General features: G+C 43.6%; 1 protein-coding gene across 1 annotated transcript in view; it reads left to right on the forward strand.

The window, feature by feature from the left end:
• tp53i11a (tumor protein p53 inducible protein 11a) overlaps positions 1-25,827 on the forward strand; it is a 72,412-nt gene that overhangs the window by 14,509 nt on the left and 32,076 nt on the right. The window contains exon 2 of the mRNA XM_057346011.1: positions 25,480-25,651. Coding sequence (XP_057201994.1) covers positions 25,526-25,651 — 126 coding nt within the window. The 5' untranslated portion in view covers positions 25,480-25,525. The remainder of the gene's footprint in view (positions 1-25,479; positions 25,652-25,827) is intronic.

The following is a 25,827-nucleotide window of genomic DNA, read 5'->3' on the forward strand; positions in this document are numbered from 1 at the left end:
ACCGGACCGGACTAGCACTTCCCTGGCCCTTTTTCAGGTGCGCCGACAGCGCTGGATGAAGGCTTGGACCGAGGGAACCGCAGCTTCGACAGCCTGGGGAGGAAACACAGGGGGTTGGTAACCTAGACAACACATGAATGGAGACAGCCCGGTCGTAGATACCGGCAAAGAGTTGTGAGCATACTCAACCCAGGTCAGCTGCTGGCTCCAGGTGGAAGGATTGTGGGAAGCCATGCATCGGAGCATCCTACCCAGGTCCTGGTTGGCGCGCTCGGACTGCCCGTTGGTTTGTGGATGGAATCCGGATGACAGACTGGCTGAAGTGCCAATCTGGTGACAGAACTCCCTCCAAAATTGGGAGGCAAATTGGGGACCCCTGTCCGAAACCACATCCTCAGGGAGACCGTGGATGCGGAAGACCTGGTCCACCAAAACCCGGGCCGTCTCTTTGGCCGAGGGAAGTTTGGGGAGGCCGATGAAATGGGCCGCTTTAGAGAAGCGGTCCACCACGGTCAAGATCACTGTATAGCCACCGGACTGAGGGAGACCAACCACAAAGTCCAGGGCAATATGGGACCAAGGGCGGGAGGGAACAGGTAGGGGTCGTAACAAACCAACGGGCGGCGCATTAGAAGACTTATTCTGCGCACAGACCGGACACGCCCCCATGAACCGGTGGATGTCCTCCTTCATGGCTGGCCACCAAAACCGCTGGCGGATGGCGGCCAGCGATCTCCTAACACCCGGATGGTGTTAGGCATCCTCGATGCAAGGCATCGAGACAGCGCGTCGGGTTTGCCATTTTTGGAGCCTGGCCGGTAAGACAGGGTGAAATCGAAGCGCCCAAAGAAAAGTGCCCAACGAGCCTGCCTGGCATTCAGTCGTTTGGTGGACCGAATGTACTCCAAGTTCCTGTGGTCGGTCCACACGATGAAAGGAATGGTAGCCCCCTCCAGCCAGTGACGCCACTCTCCCAGAGCCAAACGCACAGCCAACAGCTCCCGGTTGCCGACATCGTAGTTTCGTTCTGCGGGGGACAAATGGTGAGAGAAATACACACAAGGATGTAATTTTAGATCGTGTGAAAAAACTTGGGAAAGGACCGCTCTGACCCCAACCTCAGAAGCATCAACCTCCACCACGAACTGACGAGTGGGATCAGGGGTGACCAGAATAGGTGCGGTGACAAACCTGTTCTTAAGTTCGTCAAACGCAACCTGAGCCACCGATGACCACTCAAATCTATTCCTAGTGGAGGTCAATGCCGAGAGGGGAGCCGCCACCTGCCCAAAGTTCCTGATGAATCGCCGATAAAAATTGGCGAGACCCAGGAACTGTTGGACCCCTTTCCGGGAGGCAGGTGCCGGCCAGTCAGAGACGGCCTTTACCTTCGCAGGATCCACGCGAACTCCCTCATCCGAGATGATGTGACCCATGAACGAAACTGACCGGGCATGAAACTCGCACTTCTCCACCTTGACGTATAGCTGGTTCTCAAGCAGCCGTTGGAGCACTTGCTTGACATGACGGACATGCATCTGGAGGCAAGAAGAGAATATAAGAATATCATCCAGATACACAAAGGCGAACCTGTCGATCATGTCACGAAGAACATTGTTAACAAGTGCTTGGAAAACAGCGGGAGCATTAGATAACCCAAAGGGAAGAACTAAATACTCAAAATGCCCGGTGGGGGTGTTAAAGGCTGTTTTCCATTTGTCCCCCTCTCTAATCCGGACCAGGTGATAAGCGTTGCGAAGATCCAACTTTGTGAAGAACTTCGCTCCCTGCAGGAGTTCAAAGGCTGAGGACATAAGGGGTAACGGTTACCGGTTCTTAACCGTTATGTCATTCAGGCCTCTGTAGTCAATGCAGGGGCGAAGCGAGCTATCCTTCTTCTTCACAAAGAAGAATCCCGCCCCAGCCGGAGATGAGGAGGAACGAATGATACCGGCTGCGAGAGACTCGTTCAAATATTTCTCCATGGCTGCTCGTTCAGGAGCAGCCAAGGAGAAAATCCGTCCGCGAGGTGGAGTAGATCCGGGGAGAAGGTCTATTGCACAGTCATAGGGTCAGTGTGGGGGAAGAGAAGAGGCCCGGGATTTGCTGAAGACCGCTCTCAACTCATGATACTCCACAGGAACCCGGGACAGATCAACCTTTTCCTCCTGCAACAGAGAAAAGGAGGAGAGGGGGGAACAAGCAGAGACAAGACAATGGGCATGACAATATAGGCTCCACCCCGATAACGAGCTATTAGTCCAATTGATAAACGGGTTATGGCGAGAGAGCCAGGGATGACCAAAGATTATGGGAGCTTCCGGAGACTTAAAAATAAAAAACTCTAGTTACACCTTGTGATTACCTGACGTGACCACGCTTAAGGGAGTGGTGAGAGCAGACACAGTTTGCAAGATACTGCCGTCAAGGGCACGGATAATGATGGGCGGATGAAGCTGCCGAGTGGGAAGCCCTCTTACACGGGCCCAGGTCTCGTCCATGAAATTGCCCTCCGCTCCAGAGTCCAGCAGCGCCGACTCATTGAAAGAAGAACCACTAAAACTGAGGGTCACCGGAAGGAGAGTGCGAGAACAACGGGTGGGGGAGACTGAAGTACCGCTCGCCAGGATTCCCCTGACTACCGACGAGCGTTGGCTTTTAAAGGGCAAGCAGAAGCCTGGTGATCTTGACCGCCACAGTAGAGGCACAAACCCTCATTTAGGCGCCGAAGCTTCTCTTTAGCTGGAAGGCGTAATCTGCCTAGCTGCATGGGTTCGGAGACATCGGTGGAAGTAGCCACGGTGGCCTTGAGAGACGGCTTGAGAGATGAATGCAGATCTAGAGGTCTGGCTGTGGCCTTAACCCGGCGGTGTAATTCCATTCTGGCATCTAGCCGAATAGCCAAGGTTATCAGATCATCCAAACGTTCCGGAGGATCGCGAGCATACATCTCGTCCTTCACGTCACTGGCCAACCTCTCAAGAAAACGTGCTGAAAGTGCCTCAAGATTCCATTGACTGGTCGCCGCGAGTGTGCGAAATTCGATCGCGTAGTCCGCTACGGAGCGATGCCCCTGCCGGAGAGCTGCTAAAAGTCTAGAGGCCTCCTTCCCAAACACAGAGCGGTCAAACACCTTTACCATCTCCTCCTTGAAGTCCTCAAAATTGAATGAGAAATGGGACTGTGCTGCCCACCATGCCGCACCCCAATCACGGGCACGACCCGTCAGCAGTGAGATGACGAATGCCACTTTAGCTCTCTGTGAAGCGTATGTGGATGGCTGAAGGGAGAACACAACTTCGCATTGAATAATGAAAGCTCGGCAAAGAGTGGGCTCACCGTCATATGGAAGAGGATTGTTTATGCGGGGTTCGTGCACACGCTCCGAGCTGGCGGCCCGGGACTCAGACAACTGAAAGCGCTCCAGCCGGTTCGGTTCAATCAAACCCTCCTGGTGATGGCCCAACAAAACCCCTTGCCTCTCCAGTGCCGAACGTAGTGGGGATGAATCCGCTGAGTCCATAGCTGGCTGTTGCATTCTGTCACGCTCGGAAGAACTGGACTCATGGGCAGATTCAAATCAAAAGAATTTAATAAGTCAGCAAGGCAAGACTCGATAAACAATATTACGGAGCAGAGTTCCGACAATCCCAAGGGTGAGGCAGAGGCAGGGTCAAACAGGCTTGTGGTCAGCCGAGGGGCGTACAGTGCCCAAAGGGAAATCCAGAGAGTAGTCAGACGGGCGAGGGTCGATCGAGGTGCAAACAGGATCCAGAGGGAAAAGGCAAGCTCGTAATCCCAACCGGTGAAGAAGACTAAAAGGAGGGTCCAGTACCGAACAGCAGGTCAGTCCCGGGAACAAAACTCCAAACAAAAACACTCAAGGTAACTACGACTAGAAGAAAACAAGATTAGTAAATTCCGAAGGTAGCAAGAGCGGGGTAAACTATACAACGCAACAGCAACGAAGGAAAGAAAAGAGAGGAATATAAAGGGGAGAGTTGACGAGTAGAGATAAGAGACAGGTGTGCACTGCTGAGCCGCTCGGCTGATTGCCAAACCGCGTCAGCTGCGCAACAGAGAGTAGTGATGAGAAAAAGTGAGACAGTGAAAAGGAAAATCAAACTCAGGACCTGACAGTTTTCTAATGGGGCTATAGCCCCAGCAAGCTCCCCCCCCCTAGTGGTTCCACTGAATGAGCCATTATTACCAAGGTGTGTTGCACAAGCATGACGTTCTCCACTTATCATTTGTTTAGCTATAAGGCAGACCCGCCGGCTCCAATATAAGAAAATGAAAAAAAAAACAGTACTGTCGTCATGTGTCAAAAGGAAAAAGGAAAAAAAATGTTTTGCATCAAAGCTCCATCTACTGCTCAGTTGCTCTAAATGTTTATACGTCTATGCGTTTTCTTCATACCATTTTATATGAATCTGTCAAGTACATAAAATTATAGTATAGTAAGCATTCACTAGTCCTTTAACCATTGTGTTCATATTAGGGAAAGTGTTTTTGCTTTGCTTTTATAATGTACGTGAAGGCTTAATGAAAATGTATACTTTATAGTTATTTTTCATATTTAAAACGATCCATATGTCAAAACTTTTAAATGGTTAATGCTTAAAGGGGTCATGATACGGCTAAAACGAATATTATCGTTTGTTTTAGATGTAATGCAATTTGTGTTTAAGGTTTAAAAACGCTGTATTTTCCACATACCGTGCATGTTTGTATCTCCTCTTTGCCCCGCCTCTCTGAAACGCGCAGATGTTTAACAAAGCTCATCGCTCTGAAAAGCGAGGTGTGCTATGATTGGCCAGAACCAGTGCGAAGTGATTGGTCGAATACTGCAAGCGTGTGACGGAAATGTAATGCCTCTTACCATATTTGGAACATCAGGTTCCAAAGCAATTGTACTGATAGGTACGCCCACCTTACTTGCGTATACATTTGGGCGGTCTTAGTCAAATCATACCATGAACTGGGTGATGATGAAGGTCTGGGTGAGCATTCGCTTTTAGATAGAATGCATATTTTGTTCCGAAACTTTAATTTTTGCAATTTTACGTCTAATACATGCATGGGCTACTTATAACACACCAAAGACACAGAAAAACACGTATTCACGCCATATGACCCCTTTAACTAACTAATTTGATTGATTCTTATTCAGTTTTGCTACCTGATAGATACAACATCTAAAATAATATTAACATAACACCAACCATATGGAAGCACATTACAGGAAATACACAGAATTGTTTCAGTCCTATCCAAATCTTATTAAACCGCTTCATGTTTATTCATAATTTTCTTTTGTTTCAGATCTTTTTATGTACAGGGTGGGATGTGTATGTGAGTATTATCTGGAAGACTGGACCATATGTTCTAAGAGCTGGATTTTAAATTCCATCCCAGCGTCATTTGACTACTAAGTTGTTTACAAGAAGTGCTATGTTTGTTTAATTTTTACATTCAGTATTTGTGAAATGGCCTTTCCATAGCCAGTTTGCTACATGAAGCCAGTTTGATACGCTTTGCTTTTGTCACGCTTGGCCTTTGGTGTTTCTCTTAAATTAAAGCACATGATCAAAAGTAATTTAGTTTTTTCAATCACGCCAGCAAAAAATATGCTCACAACTTTTTAGTCATAGTCTGGAGGCCTAAATACAATCATGACCTTTTAGTAGAACAGTATCGAATGAAAAGCTTTCATGAAAACTTGCTAAAGAAATGAGCACTTATATGACAGGATTTAGAAATGAGTCACTGAGGAAGATGCATCCTGTGCTCCATGAAGTGAAACATTAACACATCTGATGGTGCTAATGGCCCAAAGCTTAGCCAAATGACTGGAGCATCAGTGTGTCAAAAGAGTCTAGAGGAAGTTTCGCTCCCCAGGGGCCTCATGTACAAAGACTTGCGTTGATTCCATACTAAAACATTGCGTACGGACAAAGCTGTAAATGTGCGTACGCACAAAAAAACTCATATGTATGAATCTCTGCGTACGCAGAATAGTACATCACAATTAACTTGAAATTGAGCGCACATGCAGCAGCACTCTGTCTCCTCCCTCAATTAAATAAATTTGAATATGGTAATGAGTCCACTTTGGCAAAACCAAGCAGCAAGAAAATGGAAAAACCAAGCATCAAAGACGACTGACTTATTCCTGAGCGGTCTGCCAATTCCCTTTGGAAAGAGCCAGTTGCCGGGAAACCAAGTGTTGTGAGCACCTGTAAGGGAATGGGTAATGCGTGGCTCCTCGCTGTCTCTCTCTCCAAATTCGGATCCAACAAAGTTCCAAGAGGATAGCCCTTGGAAATCTGAAACGGCATCATCGTGGGCCAGAACATCATTATGGTCCCTAAAAACTTGTTCTCTTCGGATTCTGCCATTGGCAATGTCCTCTAATAAGGCTAACACTGCCATTGTCATGGACTAAGGGTTGTATTAATTTGCTCATGTTTTTATATGTTCTTTCTTAATGACATAATTGATAACATATTCCCATAATGCTCGTGTGACAATAGTGTGTCAATTCTTTTATCAATTACAAATTAATCGTAATGTTTCTCACAGCTGGTGGTGCGATAGACTTGTCTAATTATTTGATAGTCTAGATTTACATTGCAGGAGACCAAGCATATTTTATTGTCACCTATAGTTCTGTGGTTCATGACCTGACACTCTTTTTAAAGGCTGTGCAGGTAGAAAAAAATCAAGCAGAGTTAGTAAACAACACTATGTACCCGAGGTGAGAATTTAAAAGCATCTTAGTTTTCTATTGCTGCTAGATCAAATTATGGAGCAAACAAGCAAATGGTACAAAACGAACTAGCACAGGACAGCAGACACAAGGGCATTAAATAAGGGAACTGACAAAGATAACAATGAGCAGATGTGGGTAATGAGACACAGGCGGGAAGCTAAACGAGGAAACGAGAGGGGCGGGGCCAAAGACGAGAACGCACATTATGTCGTGGCCGACAATAATGTTTCTTTCCACACAAAACATGAGGCTCTGCCATGATTCTGCCACAAGACCAAGAAAGACATGACATGATGAGGCACAATCATGACAGTAGCTTATTTGCTTAGCCAATATTTACTAAGTGTTTTGATTTTTAACTGAATGCAAAATTTCTTATTTAAAACTACATAATAAAAATAATTTATGTACAGTTAGGCTCTTTATTACTGAGTATATCATAGTTCATAGTGCACAGCTGACTCCAGTGTTTGTTGAATGATCGTCTATTAAGAGAATACAACAAAATCACATTTCCAGTCAGATCAGTAAAGTATCTTTCTTTCTGTCAATAACCAATTTTATTGACATGGGATGTTTAGTGCCACTTAACTATTTAAACTGAGTTGCAAAACTGTCTGTTGTGAAACATGTGCAGAATGTCTGTTGCCTTTAAAAATAAAGCAAATAGATTTTTCCCCACACGTGGCCATGGACAGAAACATCCTCAACTCTTTCACTGTCCGACACAGATGACTGGGCAGCAGTAAAGAGGGTTTTTTCATCCTCTAGCCTAATTATCTCTGGGGGTCCTTGACAGAGAATGGTTTGACAAGAGAAGTTGAATGGTTAGCTGTACTGAAGTATTTTACATTTATAGACTTTAAATGTCTCCAAAGGGACTGAATTACAGCCAATGATCTATTACAAACAATAAAATATGACAATAAATATATTGCCATTTACTTGTGTAGTGCCCAGCCAGTAATGTTGGTGCATTGTAAAGAAAAATATTCATTGGCTGCACAACAAGTTTTTGCAAAACAAGGCAACTGCAAACACATTTACTTTTGTTTTGTTTTGTTTAACAAAAATGACAAGAATGAAAAAACGAATTTCTTGCATTAAGAGACACATGAAGTTTTCTAATGCGTCTCATTTTACAATTTTCTTAACTTGAAATGAGCCATGGCAAACCTAATGAATTTTTTTTGGGGGGGGGGGTTGGTGGTTACAATAGCAAGCTTCACAAGACAAATCGAAAACAGGACTATTTAGAGTAGTTACAGAAAATACAATAGTGATTGTGAGTACACTTTGGTACATTTTTGTCGGTAATAATGCTGAGTGCTGTAGAAAAGCTGGTAATTACGTGCACCTAGTTCTGCGCTTGGAGACTTACACTGGGTTCACACCAAACGCGAACTAAGCGTTTTGCACGAGTAAATTACATACAAAGTCAATTCAAAGATGCGTATAGATGCGAACTCGCGGCAGGTGGTGCGAATGACGCGAATTGGGCGGCACGATTGTCAATCTCGTCTTCCGCGAAGGTTGAAAATATTTGTCACTCACGTGAACATAACAAACTTTTCCCGTGAGCAATAAAGAGCGTGGAACGCGATTGTACGCGTTTGGTGTGAACCCAGCATTAGGCAAAGTAAATAAACGGCTTAGTTTTTTATTGCTTTGTGCTGTCAAAGAGGCAGAGAGTGTGGGAGACAAATTTCATAGGTAAATCATATTATTGCTTGGATATTTGTTACAAAAATTATTTTTGATATGTACAGCGTTTTTATCCTCCAACAGCATAAAGCATTACTTTTTCTCAAAATGTGTTGCTTTTTGTGGCATGGGCCCAATCATCTCATCAGTTTATCAGTCTAACCTGTTCGGTGTGGATTTATAAATGTGGTTTAATATCACCAAGATTAAATCAGTTTTAATGAAGCGAACAGTGTGTCTGTAAGAAATGCACATTTGTCCTTTTGTGTTTGTGCAGCTTGTGCATTTTCATTTTATATGCAGTATGAAGCTGTATGAGTTATGAAATGCTTTTAGTCATCTGTAAGAGAAATTGAAGTGTTCTGCTTCAGCCAGTCTCCCCCTATTGATGAATCACCTCATAGGTTGAATTATGAGGGTTTTGTCATCTCTGTTTTACTTCACCAGGAGTGTCCTGCTTGATCACATTATTTCCAGGGAGATGATTCAGAGCAGATCTCAGACTGACACAGCAGGCAGCGCTTCATTCACATGCCAACTGCCAGGAGGCACAATTTACACAAATTGCTATGTGATATTACGTTAAGTAGTTGATGTTTTTTCTTGGGATACTATAAATCACTACTTTCCAGTAGGGATCAGTGCCATGACCAAAAAATATTTTTTTTAATAAAAATATTTTTTGTTCATAAGAAATGTAAGCTCACTTCTGGTTTCAACTCTATTCCTTATGTAAATGTAGTTTAGTATACAGTGCTTATTATTGGTTATTTAGGCAAAATTGTAATTGCTCCCTCATTTGTAAAGCACTGTGGATTAAAGCATCTGGGGGCGTATTACAGAAAGATCATAACTTGAAAATCTTATCCTATCTGTTTGGTAACCAACCATCAGATAGGACCTCATTTAGGACAAAAGCTATTACAGAACAGCACTTCCTAAGTGCATAATCTTACCTTAACTGCATATAGGAAAATGGTATTACAGAAGCGCCTTAACTTGACAAATAAACGGGCATAACTTTAGGACGACCTCACAGCTGTCCTAACTTCAAAATGATTTCAAAACTAACAGAAAAAACGCTCACAATTGCGCTATCCAACAAAGGCATTACATTGATTAATAATTGAAAATGAAGAACGGAGATGTTTAATGGAAGAAAGACTCTTGGAGGACCCTGAAGATGTGTAACAATTGACAAAACACTTTTAAGTAATTACAGAATGCAGCGCAACATGATATTAAAGTTAGCACAGGAACACAGCAAGGGTGGTAAACTTTTTCTTCACAGCCTCAGCTTTTTTGTTTTGTTTTTCCATTTTGTTTACCTCATCAGCAGCTTGCGCAGTGTTGGTTGCTTGGTAACAGACCTGAAAGTAGATTACCGAGCTTGATGGTGCAATTTAAGATTTCCTAACTAGAGATAAGATACGATTTTGTAAGATAGGATAGGAATCCCAAATCAAGTTAAGATTTGCTTCTGTAATACAGATTTGTGAAAAATCCTAATTTAATGTATCATAACTTAAGTTAAGACCTAAGATAACAAAACCTTCTGTAATACGCCCCCTGCAGTATATGAATAAATGTAAATTTATGCATTTACATTATTTACACTACCGGTCAAAAGTTTAGGATCACTTGACAAACACGTTTCTCATGCTCTTAAAAAAACGTTTAATCTGTGTGTTTCAATGTGCCAACATATTCATTTCTTTCTAGAAAACTAAATATTTATAAAAAATATATATTTGAAATGGATTACTTGGACAAAATAATGAATAAAAAGCAGCCAATAAGAGTCCAGCATAGATGGAAATTCCTTCAGTACTGTTTAATAAGCGTCCCAGGTTGAGATATCAAGAAGCTGGCTTATAAAATGCCAAGAGAATGATTTTGCAAATTCTAGTCAAAGGGTGACTAGACAGTTACAACTGTATTATTGCATGGTTTTGACGAGTTCACTATTATTCTAAAATGTGGAAAACATATAAACAAATAATGAGTGAGTGATCCCAAACTTTTGATCGGTAGTGTATATTGCTTAAGTAAAAAACAGTAATTGTGATATTGCTTGGCAACTGTAACCAACCTACAGTTACATTGTGTCCATTCTAGATATAATTGGTACATTGTGACAAATCAAAACATTATAATTGAATGCCATTATTATTAACAAAGCAGGTATAAATAAACAGTACAGCAGAATCTTGACTGACTGACACATTTCTACTGTCCCGGTCTTGCGTGCCAGTGCCTGTAAAATCTGATAAATATAGTAATAGATGTATAAGTATAAATGTATAAACTGAGCTTGATTATAAAGAGCATTTAAAAATGCTGTCAGCTTTGAACAGCTAATTTTAGTGTCTTGTATTTAAGTCTGCTTTAACTTCACATAAAACGCTTTTCTTAGCAAGCTGCTTTTAGAAGACATCAAGCTGCGCTCTTCAAATCACTGTGACAGGACTGACGGCTTTAAGCGTCAGACTAGAGACACATTCAGATTGCCTCAAAAGGTGCCGCCGCTTCTGCCTGCCAGTAAAATCTGTTCTGAACTACAGTAAAGGCATTGCATCATAATAATTAGGAAAATAATGCCATTAAAATGAAATCAGCATAATATTGGATGAACGCTGAAACCTGTGCTGCCTATGTAAAACCCAAACTATACGAAATGCCTTCACATTTCAGTAAAGCACCACCTAACTGCGCAAACTCTAAAAACGGATTCAGGGCATCTGCACCTCCATGTCATTGTTTTCTATGAACTCTCCATGCACCTGACTCATTTTAATAAACCTTTGCACTTCAAATATGTGCTTGGGGTGAAATGTTTAATCTGTCAGATCCTAATTCATGTAATATGCATGACTGTAAATCCCACCCAGATCTGCACTGACCTTTTTTATCTGATGAGTATGCGGGTATGTTGTCATGGCAAGAGAAATGTGTGTGCATGGGAGAGAGAAAGCTTTGGAGATGTGTGGACATGTGAATAAATGGGAGAGGCTAATTTCTCATACAGTAATTCAGGCCAGAGCTCTGAAAAATTGGTGTCTTTACATTCAGTACACCTGCTATTTTCAAAACCTCTTCTGCCTTGCATGGATGTAATGTTTTCTTAAGCAGCAGGAAGCAGTTAATGACTAGATTACAGTCAAACTGTTTGTTTAGGGTCAAGAGGGCTCCGTGACATGAAGGTTACTGAGCAACGGGACCAAAAAGTACCTTTTTATTAGCTACATGTTTTGACGTTGATAGGTACATGTAAGGTTCTGTATGTAGACACAAACTTTGTCATCAATTATTCAGTCATTGTGTTGTTTCTTTGAAACATTTAAAAATAATGTTAGAAAATCTGTTCATGCAAGAGAAGTATAAGATAGTTTATAGTGAGGTCAGAACAGGATGAATATCAATGACAGTGGCTGCAGAAGGCTGCACTTGAGAGAAAGAGATGTTTACTTTTATGGACTGTTATGACACTTGGTGTTTTTTGTTAAAAATCAGTCTACTTTTATTGAGTGAACAGCATCATTCAGATTTGGGAAAAAATGGTGGCAAAATTTTCTCACTGGTGAACAATCTTTTTAAATGAGCAGCATTCAGAATTCTACTATTCAGAGTCAACACCAAAAATGAAAAGTGAAAGGACTCTCATTTATTTAAAGTGCCTTTTTGGTCTATTTAGTTGAAGTGGTATTTTTGACTAACTACAGAGGTTTTGCAGAGGTTTTTTTTTAGCAATTTATGACTAGATAAAATTGAAAATAGTATATTGAACAGCTAGTTTGATTAAAATAAAAACAGTGTTAAAATTAGTAACTGTATGCATTAGCCAATTTGACACTAAATATAGCTTACTGGAAAAAAAATGAAACTTTTGGGTAAAATTGCTTTACAGCATTGTTACAGCATTGTTAGTCTCAGATTACATTTATGCATTATAGATTATATTAACATTGCTGAAGATTTCCAGTTTCCAGCATGCTTTGCAAGGGACAGAATAATAAGACTTATTAATGTTTAGTTTTCTGTTCTGTTGGTATTTTGAAGAATTTTTTATTACATGGTTTAAAATGTACCATTGAGAACATTGATTACAATTTTTTTATATAATTAAAAGCAAAAACTGTTCTTGATTGAATCTAATAAATATTAATTTATTTCAAAATTAAATAATTTTACTTTTTACTTGATCAATGTCAATGTTAGATAAATATTAAACAGTTAAGGTCTGAACCATAAAAATAACTTTAATTTGAGAAAAAAAACTTAGAATATTACAATATTTTTTAAAGTTTGTTATAAATGATAAAAATATAAATGATTATAAATTTTTACACGGCTTGTTGGAATGCTTCATTCCGATTGGCCAGTCGTGACATTTGCAGGTTCGTTATTCCCAAATAACTGTAATCATTTTGTAATCATTTTAATCATCAATCAACAAATAATCATTTTGACAGGTTTTTTGACAAATTAAATATAAATATGTCTTTTAATAACATATATGACATTATATTTTCAAATGATTAAACCAAATTACCTGTTCGTGACATTTGAATGTCGTTTCTTACCTTAAAACCAAAAGTAAACAACTTTTCCTCACGGAAGGTCTGCATTCTGTAAAAATGAGCTGATAAAATATTTCAAATTCACATTTATAGGGGGATAACGTACAAGGAGCCGGCTGTTATTGCAAAATAAGCCCCTTCAGTGTGATACAAGACATCACCTGAATCACACTGTCGGGGCTTATTTCTGCAATAACCAACGGCTGCCTGTAGGCCTACATTATCCCTTACTTGTAATGTTTGTTTCAGTAAATGTTATTTTAACACTATTTCAAAGACAAAAAAAATCATTATTATAAGAATATTGATCATATAAATGTTATTTTAACTATTAATTATTTGAACTAAAGTGCAATGCAATACAAACAAAACAAAATAGAACTACAGTGAAAATGCTAGTTTTCATATTTTCACTCAATGCTGGGATGATTTAATTCTGTCAGTAATCTATCACAAGTGAGGTGAAGTTCATGCTACTATAGTAGATCATAAATGGCTTTGGAGATGCTAGAGTGGTTGTTCAAATACAATTTATAGCACATTTTATTCTCATCAAGTGCAGTTTGCTGCTCTCTTGTGAATCTGTGAGTATTTAATGAATACATTAAATAAGTTCAAATTATTTGGAGCATGTGTCATCCTAAAGAAGTTGCTATACTATACAATAAAAACATGAAATATAGTTATGCATATGTATGCAATATTTTTTTTTAAAATACACAGATGAACTAAAATTGACAAACAAAATGTGAAATAAAAAGAAAATAACAGTGAAATGTTAAAAACAGTAAAAACCCATATAGTAAATTGTAAATGGTATGTTTTATGGTATTTCACAGTTACAATAAAGCATTATAAACTGTATGCAAAATTACAGTGTGTGTAGTGTTCCTGAGTGCAGAGGTATACAGGGGGGGGGTTAAGTGCACTTGGGAGTATTCCTGAGAGGCTTGTAATGGAAGGGGGAGAAGGCATCTTGATATTGTAAGTTAAGAAGCAGCAGACTGTATTGGTCAGAGGGGAAAGAAGAGCTGCACAATTAATCTTTAAAAGATCCCGTGGCATTCATAACTCGACAACTGCAAAGAAGTTTTAAGAACGCATTTGGTATTATCTCATTTGATCGAAAGATCCAAGTCCCGAGGGTGGAGCAGAGATGACTGATCTCTGTCAGCTGTCATCTGTGCTTGAGATATTGTATAAGTATACACGGGCACATTGCCATGTCACGTCAGGCATAGCAAAATTTAGGGAGTGCTAAGAATCTTTAGGATGAACATGTTTCTTGTGACAAAGACAAATTGATTGTCAGTTCATAAATAATGTTCCTGGTAAGTGAAGGATTATTAGGGAGTCATTCAGAGTGAAAGCCTGAGCCTTAAAGTTGAAGTCTTTGATTTCAGTCTCTGATACGGTTTTCCAGACAGAAGGACTGCATTAGGGGTGCTTAGGTTGTTTGATGTCATATGTTGTCCAGTAGCCTCTTGTCTGATAAATGTCCTTCAGTGATCGTCTTCACCATTTACTGGAGTGGCTTGTAGACATCAACAGAGTATTTGTATATGCCAAGCATCCTCTTGATGCTGTATCTGTAGAAGTAGGAACTGAGAATTATTTGTGGCATAGTGAACATTGCAAGAAGTTCTCACTTAAAACGTGATCGTTGTTGTGTCTTCTTCAGACACATGATGTGAAGTCTTGCTTATGTGAATGCAGAATTTTAAAGATGCTGATCCTCTCTCTTGTTTTTCAGGTTAACATTCATCTCTTTTGTGGGTCTTCAGGGGAAGGTTGTAACTATTACGCCAAATTACTTGGTCAGCCACCTCCATCTTCCAGGCTGATTCATGAGTGTAGTGATTGTGGCGGTGTCAAGCACTTTTAATAATTTTTTAGTTGTTGTAACATTTGTAACACTTTGACACTCGTTCATGTTTTGTGTTGTGTTTTGATAAAAAAGACTGTCAGCTGCAATCTAAATAATATTCATCTGTATTGGTATTACACAAAAATACTTTAAAGTATTTTAATTTCAAGTACACTATACTAACACTCTTTACCGAAGTGTGTTGTCACTGGAGTAAATAAACAAGAATTGTGAGATACACGGGCCACGGCTAATGGAGAATTAAGATGTTGGCCTCTGTGCACTTCACAGACCCTCTTTGAACACAGTGACAATGAAATAGAGGAAATGAGATGCTCAACATTTGAATAAAGGCCATATAATTAATAACAGCAGACATCAAATAGCTGATTAATGATTACAGAGGCATGATGGCTGAATATATTTTTTGATCATATCAAAGGAGCAAAGTTTGTGCCATTTGTGTTACTATGCAACTGCTGAAACAACTTAACATTTGCTGTGCAGATAATGATATGGGATTGAGGAAAAATTGGATAAACTGTCATCAGTGAAAGATTGGGAAAATTTTTTGGAATGGACTATTGAGATTTTGCTGTTATGTTTTGGAGTGTGTAAATAATGGCTGTAAAATGAACGGATGGTGAGATTTAGGTGTAATGTCTGGATTCAGGGAAAAACTGGGATTGTGAAACTGATGGGGAAACTGATACATGTACAGCCTGATCTGAGGAATGTATTATGCATGTGCTGCACGCGTGGATTAGTTCTCTGTTATAAGTTTAATTTGCATGCATCAGCCCCCAGAGAGATCGGGCACCTAGAGAGGAGAGAGAGAGCATCATCCCAAAGAACCACTGAAGCACCAAGATATGGTTCTATATAGCACTTAAAGTGGTATATAGTAATACATTTTTAGTATGGCCTTCATTTTGTGTTTGTTATGGAGAAATTTAAATGTGAGATCTAAAAGGTGAAATCTGGAAGCGTGATCAAAATTTTAAGGGATCCGTTGGGTCGGGGCTAAAATCATTGCGGGTGAACACAGAGTGAATTCTCATTGGGAGCGGGTGGGTGCAGACCTACCAGCGGGCATCTCCACACTCAAAAACAAGGGGAGGAGTTTCATCATCAAACAACAACATCAAATAAGTGCACACATGCATTAACTTTAAACCAACTCACTTTACACACAACATTTTGAACATTTTTAAATATTCTCTTTGTTTATGGTAAGTCTGGCAAAGTGCAAGCTATATATATTTACTGATGTCATGTACACTGCTGTCTAGTTCAGAAATATGTCCGTAAGTGGTTATTAACTCTTTTCTTGCTAAGGATCTCATCTGCAAATCCTGCTAAATGCCATAATAGTGTGTGTAAATGGACCCGGATGACTGTACTGTAGTTGCTTAGCAGCATCTTTGCTCTCCCTGCTGGTGACCTTTGCCACTGTTCATAAAAAACGTACTGTAGCTCAAGGTTAAAAATACATTCTTTTAAGGTGTTCATTATTTCATTTTCCCAGTTTAAACAAAATATAGAAAAAGATAATAATTTCCTTTTTTATTTTGTGATAGAAATGAAATAATGAATGTTTTTTTGCTTTCTGTTCTTGATTTGAAAACGAATATCGAATGGACGGAAGATAACCTGATTCTTTATGTCCCATCGAACATCATTTCATTAGTTGTGTTTTAATGTTTTTTTTTGCTTCTTTTTTCCTGTTGTTTAATATTTTGGAAAATTCAACCCCCTTATCCATTAAAACAGTTCCCTTTCTGTCGGTCTCTCGACGTTGTGTCGAGCCGACAGATGGGGTTCGTCCCTGAGAACCAATTGCTTCCGACTTCTACGACGTGGTGCAGTCCCTTCCTGCGGCGAATTCCCCTGGGCGTCTCGGCGGTTCCAGAAGTATTCGAGTTTTTTCTCTAAAAGAGCAAATTTCTCCAGCGTGGCATGTCCCGCTGTTCTCATGGGTGCAACACACTCATCGAGGAGGGGGACGGACACGATGTCTGTTTCCAGTACGCTTGGGCAGCCCTTGTGGATACGTCTTGCCCACCCTGCGGGCGGTTGACGATTCAGACGATTCAGCATCGGAGGGTGACTTACTGGCATCGGATTCCAACGATTCCTCGGAGCTCCCTCACCTCGGGGGGTCGAGCCCAGGAAGAAGCAGATGTTGAAATGTCAGCCATGCTTTCCCGGGCCGCCGGCATTGGGTTGCAGTGCACCGCACTGCCTCTCCCAACGTTCGCGGCTGGATACATGGTACCCTGGGTTTGAGAGCGGCTCCAAGCCGCACTCACCCCCAGTGCCGTGTTTTCCCGGAAGTGCATGAGGAACTTAGTACGACCTGGAACGCCCCCCTTTCGGCGCGTGCACGTCAACTAGTTCCATCGCCCTTTCTTCCCTCGATGGTGGGGCAGCTAGAGGATATGTCGATGTCCCCCAGGGGCTCGACGTAGACTCCTGTCCAAAGCATGTAGGTTTTTCGGCATCTTAGGTGTCGAGAGCTTACTCTGCTGCTGGCCAAGCTGTCCCCTCTCTCCACGCTATGGCCATCCTGCAGGTCCATCAGGCCAAGGCGTTGACAGAGCTCCACGAGGGTAAGACCGACCCAGCGCTTATGCAGGAACTCCGCGCCATCACCAACCTCGCTCTACGGGCGACCAAGGTGACCGTGCGGGCCCTGGGTCGGGCGATGTCCACACTTGTGGTCCAGGAGAGACACCTCTGGCTGAACCTTGCACAGATGAGTAATGCCGAGAAAGTCCGCTTTCTCGACGCACCCATCTCGCAAGGGGGGGCTGTTTGGTGATACTGTCGAGCCGCAGTTCTCGACAGTAAAGAAGCAGACAGAGGATATCAAGCATATCCTCCCCCGCCGCAATTCGGCCGCCCTCTGGCCGTCGAGATCCCGTGCACAGTCTGCTTCCCAGCAGCGCTGGTCCTCTTCAACCCTTCCGGTTTCGGCGCCCCCCACTACGGCCGCCCCCCGGAAGAAGACATCGAAGAGGAGACCACCACCCCGTCAGCAGCCGCGGCGGAAGCCGAAGCGGCCCTCATGGGAAGACCCCAGGGAGATCGAGAAATGAAGCCATTCCATCGCTGGTTGGTCGATCCGGGACTGTTTCTGCCCCGTCCCAACAGCCCACTTCTAAGAGTTTTCTCTCTCTCTCTGGGTGTTTATCACAGCCGCTCTCACCCTCTACACGACGGTGTTCGGCAACTCGACGTTGCGTCATGGCGAGACCCAATGTTGAGGATAATCAGCAGCCTAAGCACTCTCAATCGACGGTGCGTTGTGCTACATCATCGTCTGGGTATTATCACAGCCGCTCTCACCCTCTACACGACGGTGTTCGGCAACTCAACGTTGAGGCGAAACTTAATGTTGAGGATAATCATCAGCTTAAGCACTCTCAATCGATGGTGCGTTTTGCTAGAACATCGCCAGGCAGGTAAAACAGCAGAGCCGATCTCCTCTCCAGGGGCCCCCCCACGGCGAGGGATCCGCACTGCTGGCCATTGAACCACCCCCTGGGAGGTCGATAAAGCAGAACGTACCCCTAGCCTCCCTGTATTGGACCCTGGGAGCCTGACAAGGCTTCCCAAACTTTCACGGTGACTACAGGATACGATCCGTCTCGGCTACGCGGTCCAACTCCCTAGACGCCCGCCCAAGTTTCGGGGTATCCTCTCAAACCTCAGTCAGAGGCAATGATGCTCCCGTGCTTCGGGACGAGGTCGCCACCCCTCTGGAGAGGAAGCGATCCTGCTCGTCCCTCTAGCCGAGATGTTCAACGGGTTTTACAGCCCGTACTCCATTGTCCCCAAAAAGGGGGTTGCTAGATCTGCGTACCCTGAACAGGCACCTACTCAAGCTGCCTTTCAGGATGCTCACGCAGAAGCGCATCCTGGCATCTATCAGATGTCAAGATTAGTTCATGGCAATCGACCTGAAGGAAGCTTACTTTCATGTCTCGATTCTCTCTCGTCATCGCCCGTTCCTACAGTTCGCTTTCGAGGGTCGGGCATATTAGTACAGAGTCCTCCCTTTCGGTCTGTCCCTGTCCCCACGAGTCTTCACGAAGATCTTCGAAGCCGCCCTCACTCCCCTCAGGGAGAGAGGTGTGTGGGTACTAAACTATCTCGACGACTGGCTCACTCGCGAGATCTGTTATGTACACACACAGGGACCTAGTGCTTCGGCACCTAGATCGATTGGGACCACAGGTCAACCGAGAAAAGAGCAAGCTCACCCCTGTGCAGAGCATCCTCTTTCTTGGTATGGAACTCAACTCTGTCTCCATTACAGCGTTACTGACTACAGAGCGTGCTCAGTCAGTGTTGAACTGCCTGGAATATTTTAAGCAGTCAGCAGGCCCCCTGAAACAAGAGGCTCCTGGTCACATGGCATCCTCGGCGGTGGTGATACCCCTCGGGTTGATGCACATGAGACCGCTCCAACACTGGCTACAGAGTTGAGTTCCCTGGAGAGAGTGGCACACCGGCAGCAGGCGGATGGTGATTACGCCTCTCTGCCGACGCACCCTAACCCCTTGGTCTTCAATGACCTTTCTACGGACGGGGGTCCCTCTCGGGCAGGTCACTAGGCGCGTCGTGGTGACAACAGCCGCCTCCCTGCAGGGTTGGGGTGCCGTGTGCAACGGGCACGCAGTGTCGGGGCGATGGACAGGCCCCCGCCTGCGCAGGCATATCAACTGCCTAGAGTTGTTGGATGTGCTACCCGCACTGAAGGGGCTACAACCTCTCGTGCAGGACAAGCACATGCTGGTCCGGTCTGACAGCACAAACTGCCGTAGCGTATATAAACTGCCGGGGTGGAGTTCGCTCACGGCAGCTAACATGACTCGCCCGACGCCTCCTCCTGTGGAGTCCGCAGGTGAGCAGATCCCTGCGAGCCACACATATCCCAGGCGACCTGAACCAGACAGCCGATGCGCTCTTTCGTCAGTTGATGCCTCACGGAGAGTGGCGACTCCACCCCCGCGCAGTCCAGCTCATTGGGTACAGTTCGGGCGGGCTCAGGTAGACCTGTTCGCCTCCCTCGACACCACCCATTGCCCGCTAGGGTACTTCCCGTCCGAGGCCCCCCTTGGCACGGATGCTCTAGCGCACAGCTGGCCGTGGGACAAGCGGAAGTACGCCTTCCCCCCAGTGAGCCTCATTGCACAGACTCTGTGCAAGGTTAGGGAAGAGGAGCATCAAGTGTACTAGTTACGCCATACTGGCCCAACCGGACTTGGTTCTCGGAGCTAATGCTCTTGATGACAGCCCCCCCCGGCCGATTCCCCTGACGAAGGACCTGCTTTCCCAGGGGAAGGGCACGTTATGGCATCCCAGGTCAGACCTCTGGAACCTCCATGTCTGGCCACTGGACGGGACGAGGAGATCCTGAGTGGCCTACCCCCTGCGGCGTTTAAGACCATCATTCAGGCTAGGGCCCTGGCCACTAGGCAGCTATACGCCTGTAAGTGGTGCCTCTTCTCATCCTGGTGCTCTTCTCGAAGAGAAGACCCGTGGAGTTGCTCAATCGGGAACGTGCTGTCCTTCTAGAGACTCGAGAGTAATCTGTCCCTTTCCACACTGAACGTGTATGTAGCCGCTATTGCCGCTCATCACGACCCAGTTGCTGGTAAGTCTCTAGGACAGCACAACCTGATCATCTGGTTCCTAAGGGGCGCGGGAAGGCTACCGCCTTACCCGTGCTCCGTACCCTCTTGCGACCTTGATGCGGTCCTGGAGCCCCTCGGAGATGCTGCTCTTTCTCACCTCACGATGAAGACGGCTCTCCAGATGGCGCTCAAGAGGGTAGCGGACCTACAAGCATTCTCCGTGTCCACAGATTGCCTAGAACTCGGGCCCGGTGATTCTCACGCTATCCTGAGACCCCGGCCCGGCTACGTGCCCAAAGTTCCCACCACTCCCCCTAGACACCAGGTGGTGAACTTACAGGTACCCCATCCGTGTTGTGTCCAGTACGCACATTGCGCCTCTGCTTGGACCGCACGCAGAGCCGCAGGAGCTCTGAGCATCTCTTTGTCTGTTTTGGAGATCAGCAAGGAGGGCTGTCTCAAACAGAGATTGGCGCGCTGGATCATGGACGCCGTCATCATGGCTTACCTGTCCTAAGATCGCCTGCGCCCACTGGGTGAGAGCTTTCTCCACACGGAGTATAGCCTCCTCGTGGGCACTGGCTCGAGGCGCCTCTCTGGCAAACATCTGCAGAGCTGCGGGTTGGGCTACACCCATCACCTTCGCGAGGTCTTACAGCCTCCGCGTAAAACCGGTATGTCTTACAACCTCCGCGTAAAACCGGTATCAGCTCAATTCTTGCAGGGCATCAGGCAAGACCGGCGGCCGGTAGGGTGTACGCCTATGACAGTACCCCCCCTTTCTTCTAGGGGGGTAGGCGTACTAAACTAGCCTCCCTTCTTCCATCCATCACTAAGCAAGCACCTCCTGCGGGCGGGCTGGGCAGAGCAGCCCTGCCCCTTAGGCCGGGTACCAACTTAGTTATCCACAACATAGCTCTAACCGGACCTAGTGCTACCGGACATTGTAACCCCCCAGCAGGGCGGTTCCGTCTGATGTATCCTCATGATTGGTTCCCACCTTGGTAACCCATGACCTTCCCTAGGTGGACCTCCACCTTGCGGTTAACTCCTTCAGTCCGCACTTTTCTCCCATGAGTTCTCCCCTAACGGTGAGACCATTTTGGTATCTCCACTAAACTCCTCAATGCGGTAGGAAGTGGTCTCTGTAGCGCATCCCCCATTTGAGGAAGTAGCGTTTACCCAGTGGTCTTACGGTACCGGGCGGCTTCTCGCTGTTAGAGAAACAAGGCCGCCGCCTGTGAGGCCGAAGGCAGGGGCCTTCCCACCTTTCAAGAAAAGCTCTGGTACCCCCTACCTACCAACTGGTAGGTTACAATTTCGCGGTAGCGCTCATGGCTGACACGCCCAGGCCAGTCACCATCGCTTCGCTAGAGATTGTGACAGGGCACAGTGTTGTGTCGTTTTCCATAGGAACCCCATCTGTCGGCTCGACACAACGTCGAGAGACCGACAGAAAGGGAACGTCTTGGATACGGATGTAACCTCAGTTCCCTGATGGAGGGAACGAGATGTTGTGTCCTTCTTGCCACAACACATGCTGCCCACTACAGCAGTCGTGAGAGGTCTCAGGCTCCTCAGAACAAAGGTGAATGAATGAGGCACGCCATCTCCCTTTTATACCTCGGATATCTGGGGGCGGAGTCCGGCATGCAAATTTCATTCGCCAATTTCATTGGCCTTTTCTAAGAAGTCGGAAGCGATTGGTTCTCAGGGACGAACCCCATCTGTCGGCTCGACACAACGTCTCGTTCCCTCCATCAGGGAACTGAGGTTACATCCGTAACCAAGACGTTTTACATCGCTAAAACGCTACTAAAAACATATATACCTGTAAAACCAACCTAAACTGGTTTGCTGGTTAAAGCTGGTCTCCCAGCCGGGATTTATCTGGTGTAGCAGGCTGGTTCTAGATGGAAGTAGCTGGTTTAAGCTGGTCCACCCAGCCTGGCAAAGTTGGTCAAGCTGGTCTTCCAGTCTCGTCATGTTAAGCTGGACTTAGCTGGTGGGTCAGCTGAAAAGTGGCCAAAACCCCCCTAAAGCCAGACTGGGAGACCATCTTAAACCAGCCAAGCAGCGGTTTTAGCTGGTTTTTCAGTATGAATGAGAGCACTTTTTCAGTTAAGATAGTAATATGGTTCTAGTATCTGATTTCTCAGATACAGTTTGTGTAAGCAACATATTTTAATATTGTTATGGTAATATGGGTATATCATCACTCTCAGACAGAAATACTAACTTCTGCATTGTTCTGCATTCGGCCATTGTACATAGACCTGAATTTGTAAAAGTAGAATGTGCTGATTGGTTGGTGGCCACATTAATACTTGGGTTTTGGGGAAAACTGTTCAGTACTGCGCTATAGCACCAGTAATGGAAATGTGTGGTCCATTTTGGTGAGTGGACCCGGGATATTTTTCTTTATTAGCTACCGTACTGTCTGAGCATCAGGACATCAGATTCTTAACCACTGCTGAGTCTTTTGGGCTGTTTTCTTTTGATTCACTGGTTTATCAGTTAGCAGTGAACAGTGTCTAGCATCTCAAAAAAGTTGAGCATCCACATTTACAGTGTGAATAGTGTTTTTGCTGTAGCATTTCTTTGCTGTCAGACACATGTCAGGTAGGCAGTTTAAAGTCTTTTCTCACAGAAGGGCCCTTAGATTTTTTTCTAAAAATAAATTTTATTTTACATTTGCTGTTACTGCTGAGAATGTTATTTGTATTGTTATTCCTGTCTGCAATTTCTTGTCACAGTCACCTGTTAAAGTGTAGTTCACCCAAAAATAAAGATTCTGTCATCATTTACTCATCCTCTTCTTATTTAAAACTCTTCCTTCCGCACAACATGCTTCAGAATATCTTCTGTAAGGTTTGAAATAACAAGAGTAAATGATGACAGAATTTTTATTTTTGGGTGAACTATCACTTTAAGTGTCACAATTGCTGCAAAGCTCAATGCTAATGCATAAAGGATCATCCAATATATGAAGGTACTGTTGATCATTGAAATCAGTTTTTTTTTTGCATTGTCTGTGCTAATTTCAGTGCAATTTCTGTGGAATTTACTGAAACATGATAACAGAGTCTTAGGGTACTACTGTACACTCTCATTTGGTAGCACAACATACAATAGGGAATTCTGCTAAATATTTAATAAACAAATGGGGTGGGAGTATGTCAGAATGTGAACATTTGTGAATGAAAGTTATTAAGTTCTGCCAAATTTCGAGTTGTGTACACACAGACTGTGTGTGCCTGGTTTTAACCCTGGTGTTCCAGACATCTTGTTGCCTTCCCTGCTTAAAAATAATAGAAACCCTCACAGAAATTCTATTGGATTTAATACAACTTCTAATGGCTTGAATTACAATACCATTATATACCAGTTCCATTAGCTGTTTGCTATTAAAACCATTACAAAATATCTTTGTCGTGTATTTTGGGTCTTATTCCAGTAAGATTTAATGGTGTTCTATTGGTTCCCATTAGAACATCCCTACTCAGAAGAAACCATCAGAGACCATTAGGCCTATAATTTCCACTAAAACCAATTCCCCTTATTACCATTAAATCCATTAGAATATCTGAGATGGTTTCTATTATTTTTAGCATGGATATCTTTACAAACATCTCAAATGTGGATTTTTCTACAATATCTAAATTGGTCAACACAGTTTCCTCATTATATTTTTACTTTCCAGTCTTTTCTTCTGTTTGGCCTAAAAAGTGTACTGTAGTGTTTTATACATATCGTCGCTGTCGGGCGGAATCCTCGTATCTCCAAAACCATTATTTTTCAGGAAGTTAAAAAAACTGCATATTTTTTGAGTTATTAAACATTGTATCGTTAAAGTTGGTATTATACCTTATATTGCTATCATATACTGTTGTGTACCAACATTAACACAACATTTCCCCAAAATGTTTAATCGGAGATACAAGGTTTATAATTTGGGAGCAGGGAGATATGAGATTACGCTGTCATTGATGAGAATGGTACGGACACAGACGTCGCTGCTGCCAACGGTGTTCATCAAAGTCTGCGGTCGCGTTTAGCCTTTTGACAAGAGACGAGGCTTTAAGAGCTAATGAAAGCTAATGATTGTGGTTACATACATCTTCCTAAACTCTATTTTAAACGTTAGAGCTATGAGTGATGCAATACCAAAATAAAACGTTAAACAGGCTGTCTAATATAGGCGGAAATTAATCTGCACGCAAATAAAGTCGGCGGTCGCGTTGAGCCTCTTGACAAGAGAAAAGGCTTCAATTGTTAACCAAACTAACGACTGTGTGGTTACATACATTTCCTAAACTCTATATTTAAAGTTAAGCTATAGTGATGTAAAACAAAAAAACGTACTACGGCTGTCTAATATAGGCGGAAATTAGCCGAATTCGCAAACTTACCTTCGTGGCTCACGGACTTCCTTCTGCACCGAAGCATTACAGCTATCGATTTTTAACGAAACAGACCTACTCAAATGTATCTAACCTAACTATTTTCACTCGTTATTGTCTAAAAAACTCAGGAGACGTAATGCCAAGAAGCTCTCGCGGAGTGAAGAAGAGGTGGAGTTACGAGACTTCTCAGACAGCTGAAGTGTCCAATGGAGTTAAGAGATTTGCTCTCAAGCTATTTTCAACACTTTAGATTGGTTAATAATTTGTAAAAATAACAGACCCACATGGGGACTGACCAATAGCATCTATTTGTGAAAAAATATGAAATTGACCAAATTTGGACAGGAGGTTTCCTCCCGACAGCGACGATATAATTATCCTTAATCATTACTTTGAAACAAAACAGTAAGCTTTTGTTAAAGCCTGCATGTTTATGAATAGTTTTATTCTGCATCATTTGAGTACTGGGCACAAACAGTTCTGAGATGCATTATTTCTTCAGTTCTTCCAACAGCTCACTGAAGTGCCTGCTACTCTCTTCTGTTGTCATGGCCTCCACACCTCCTCCTCTCATGAAGAAACACAGTCAGACTGATCTTGTGAGTCGCCTCAAGTCCCGCAAGGTCCTGGGTGTCGGCGGTGAGGATGATGATGGGGAGGTGCACAGATCGAAGGTAACTGCCCTCACACATATAGCAGCTGTTAATGTCATTACGTACCTCAATAGTGGACATTGAGTTAAAGCCTTTTCTTTTTTTTACATTTTCAGAACTCCTAGTGAAGATGTTTCGTTTAACTAGCACTTAGCAACCCGTTTTCAAAAGCTGGTATTGGCACATCAAAATAGCTA

Source organism: Triplophysa rosa, linkage group LG1, assembly GCF_024868665.1.
Source record: "Triplophysa rosa linkage group LG1, Trosa_1v2, whole genome shotgun sequence".
Lineage (NCBI taxonomy): Eukaryota > Metazoa > Chordata > Actinopteri > Cypriniformes > Nemacheilidae > Triplophysa > Triplophysa rosa.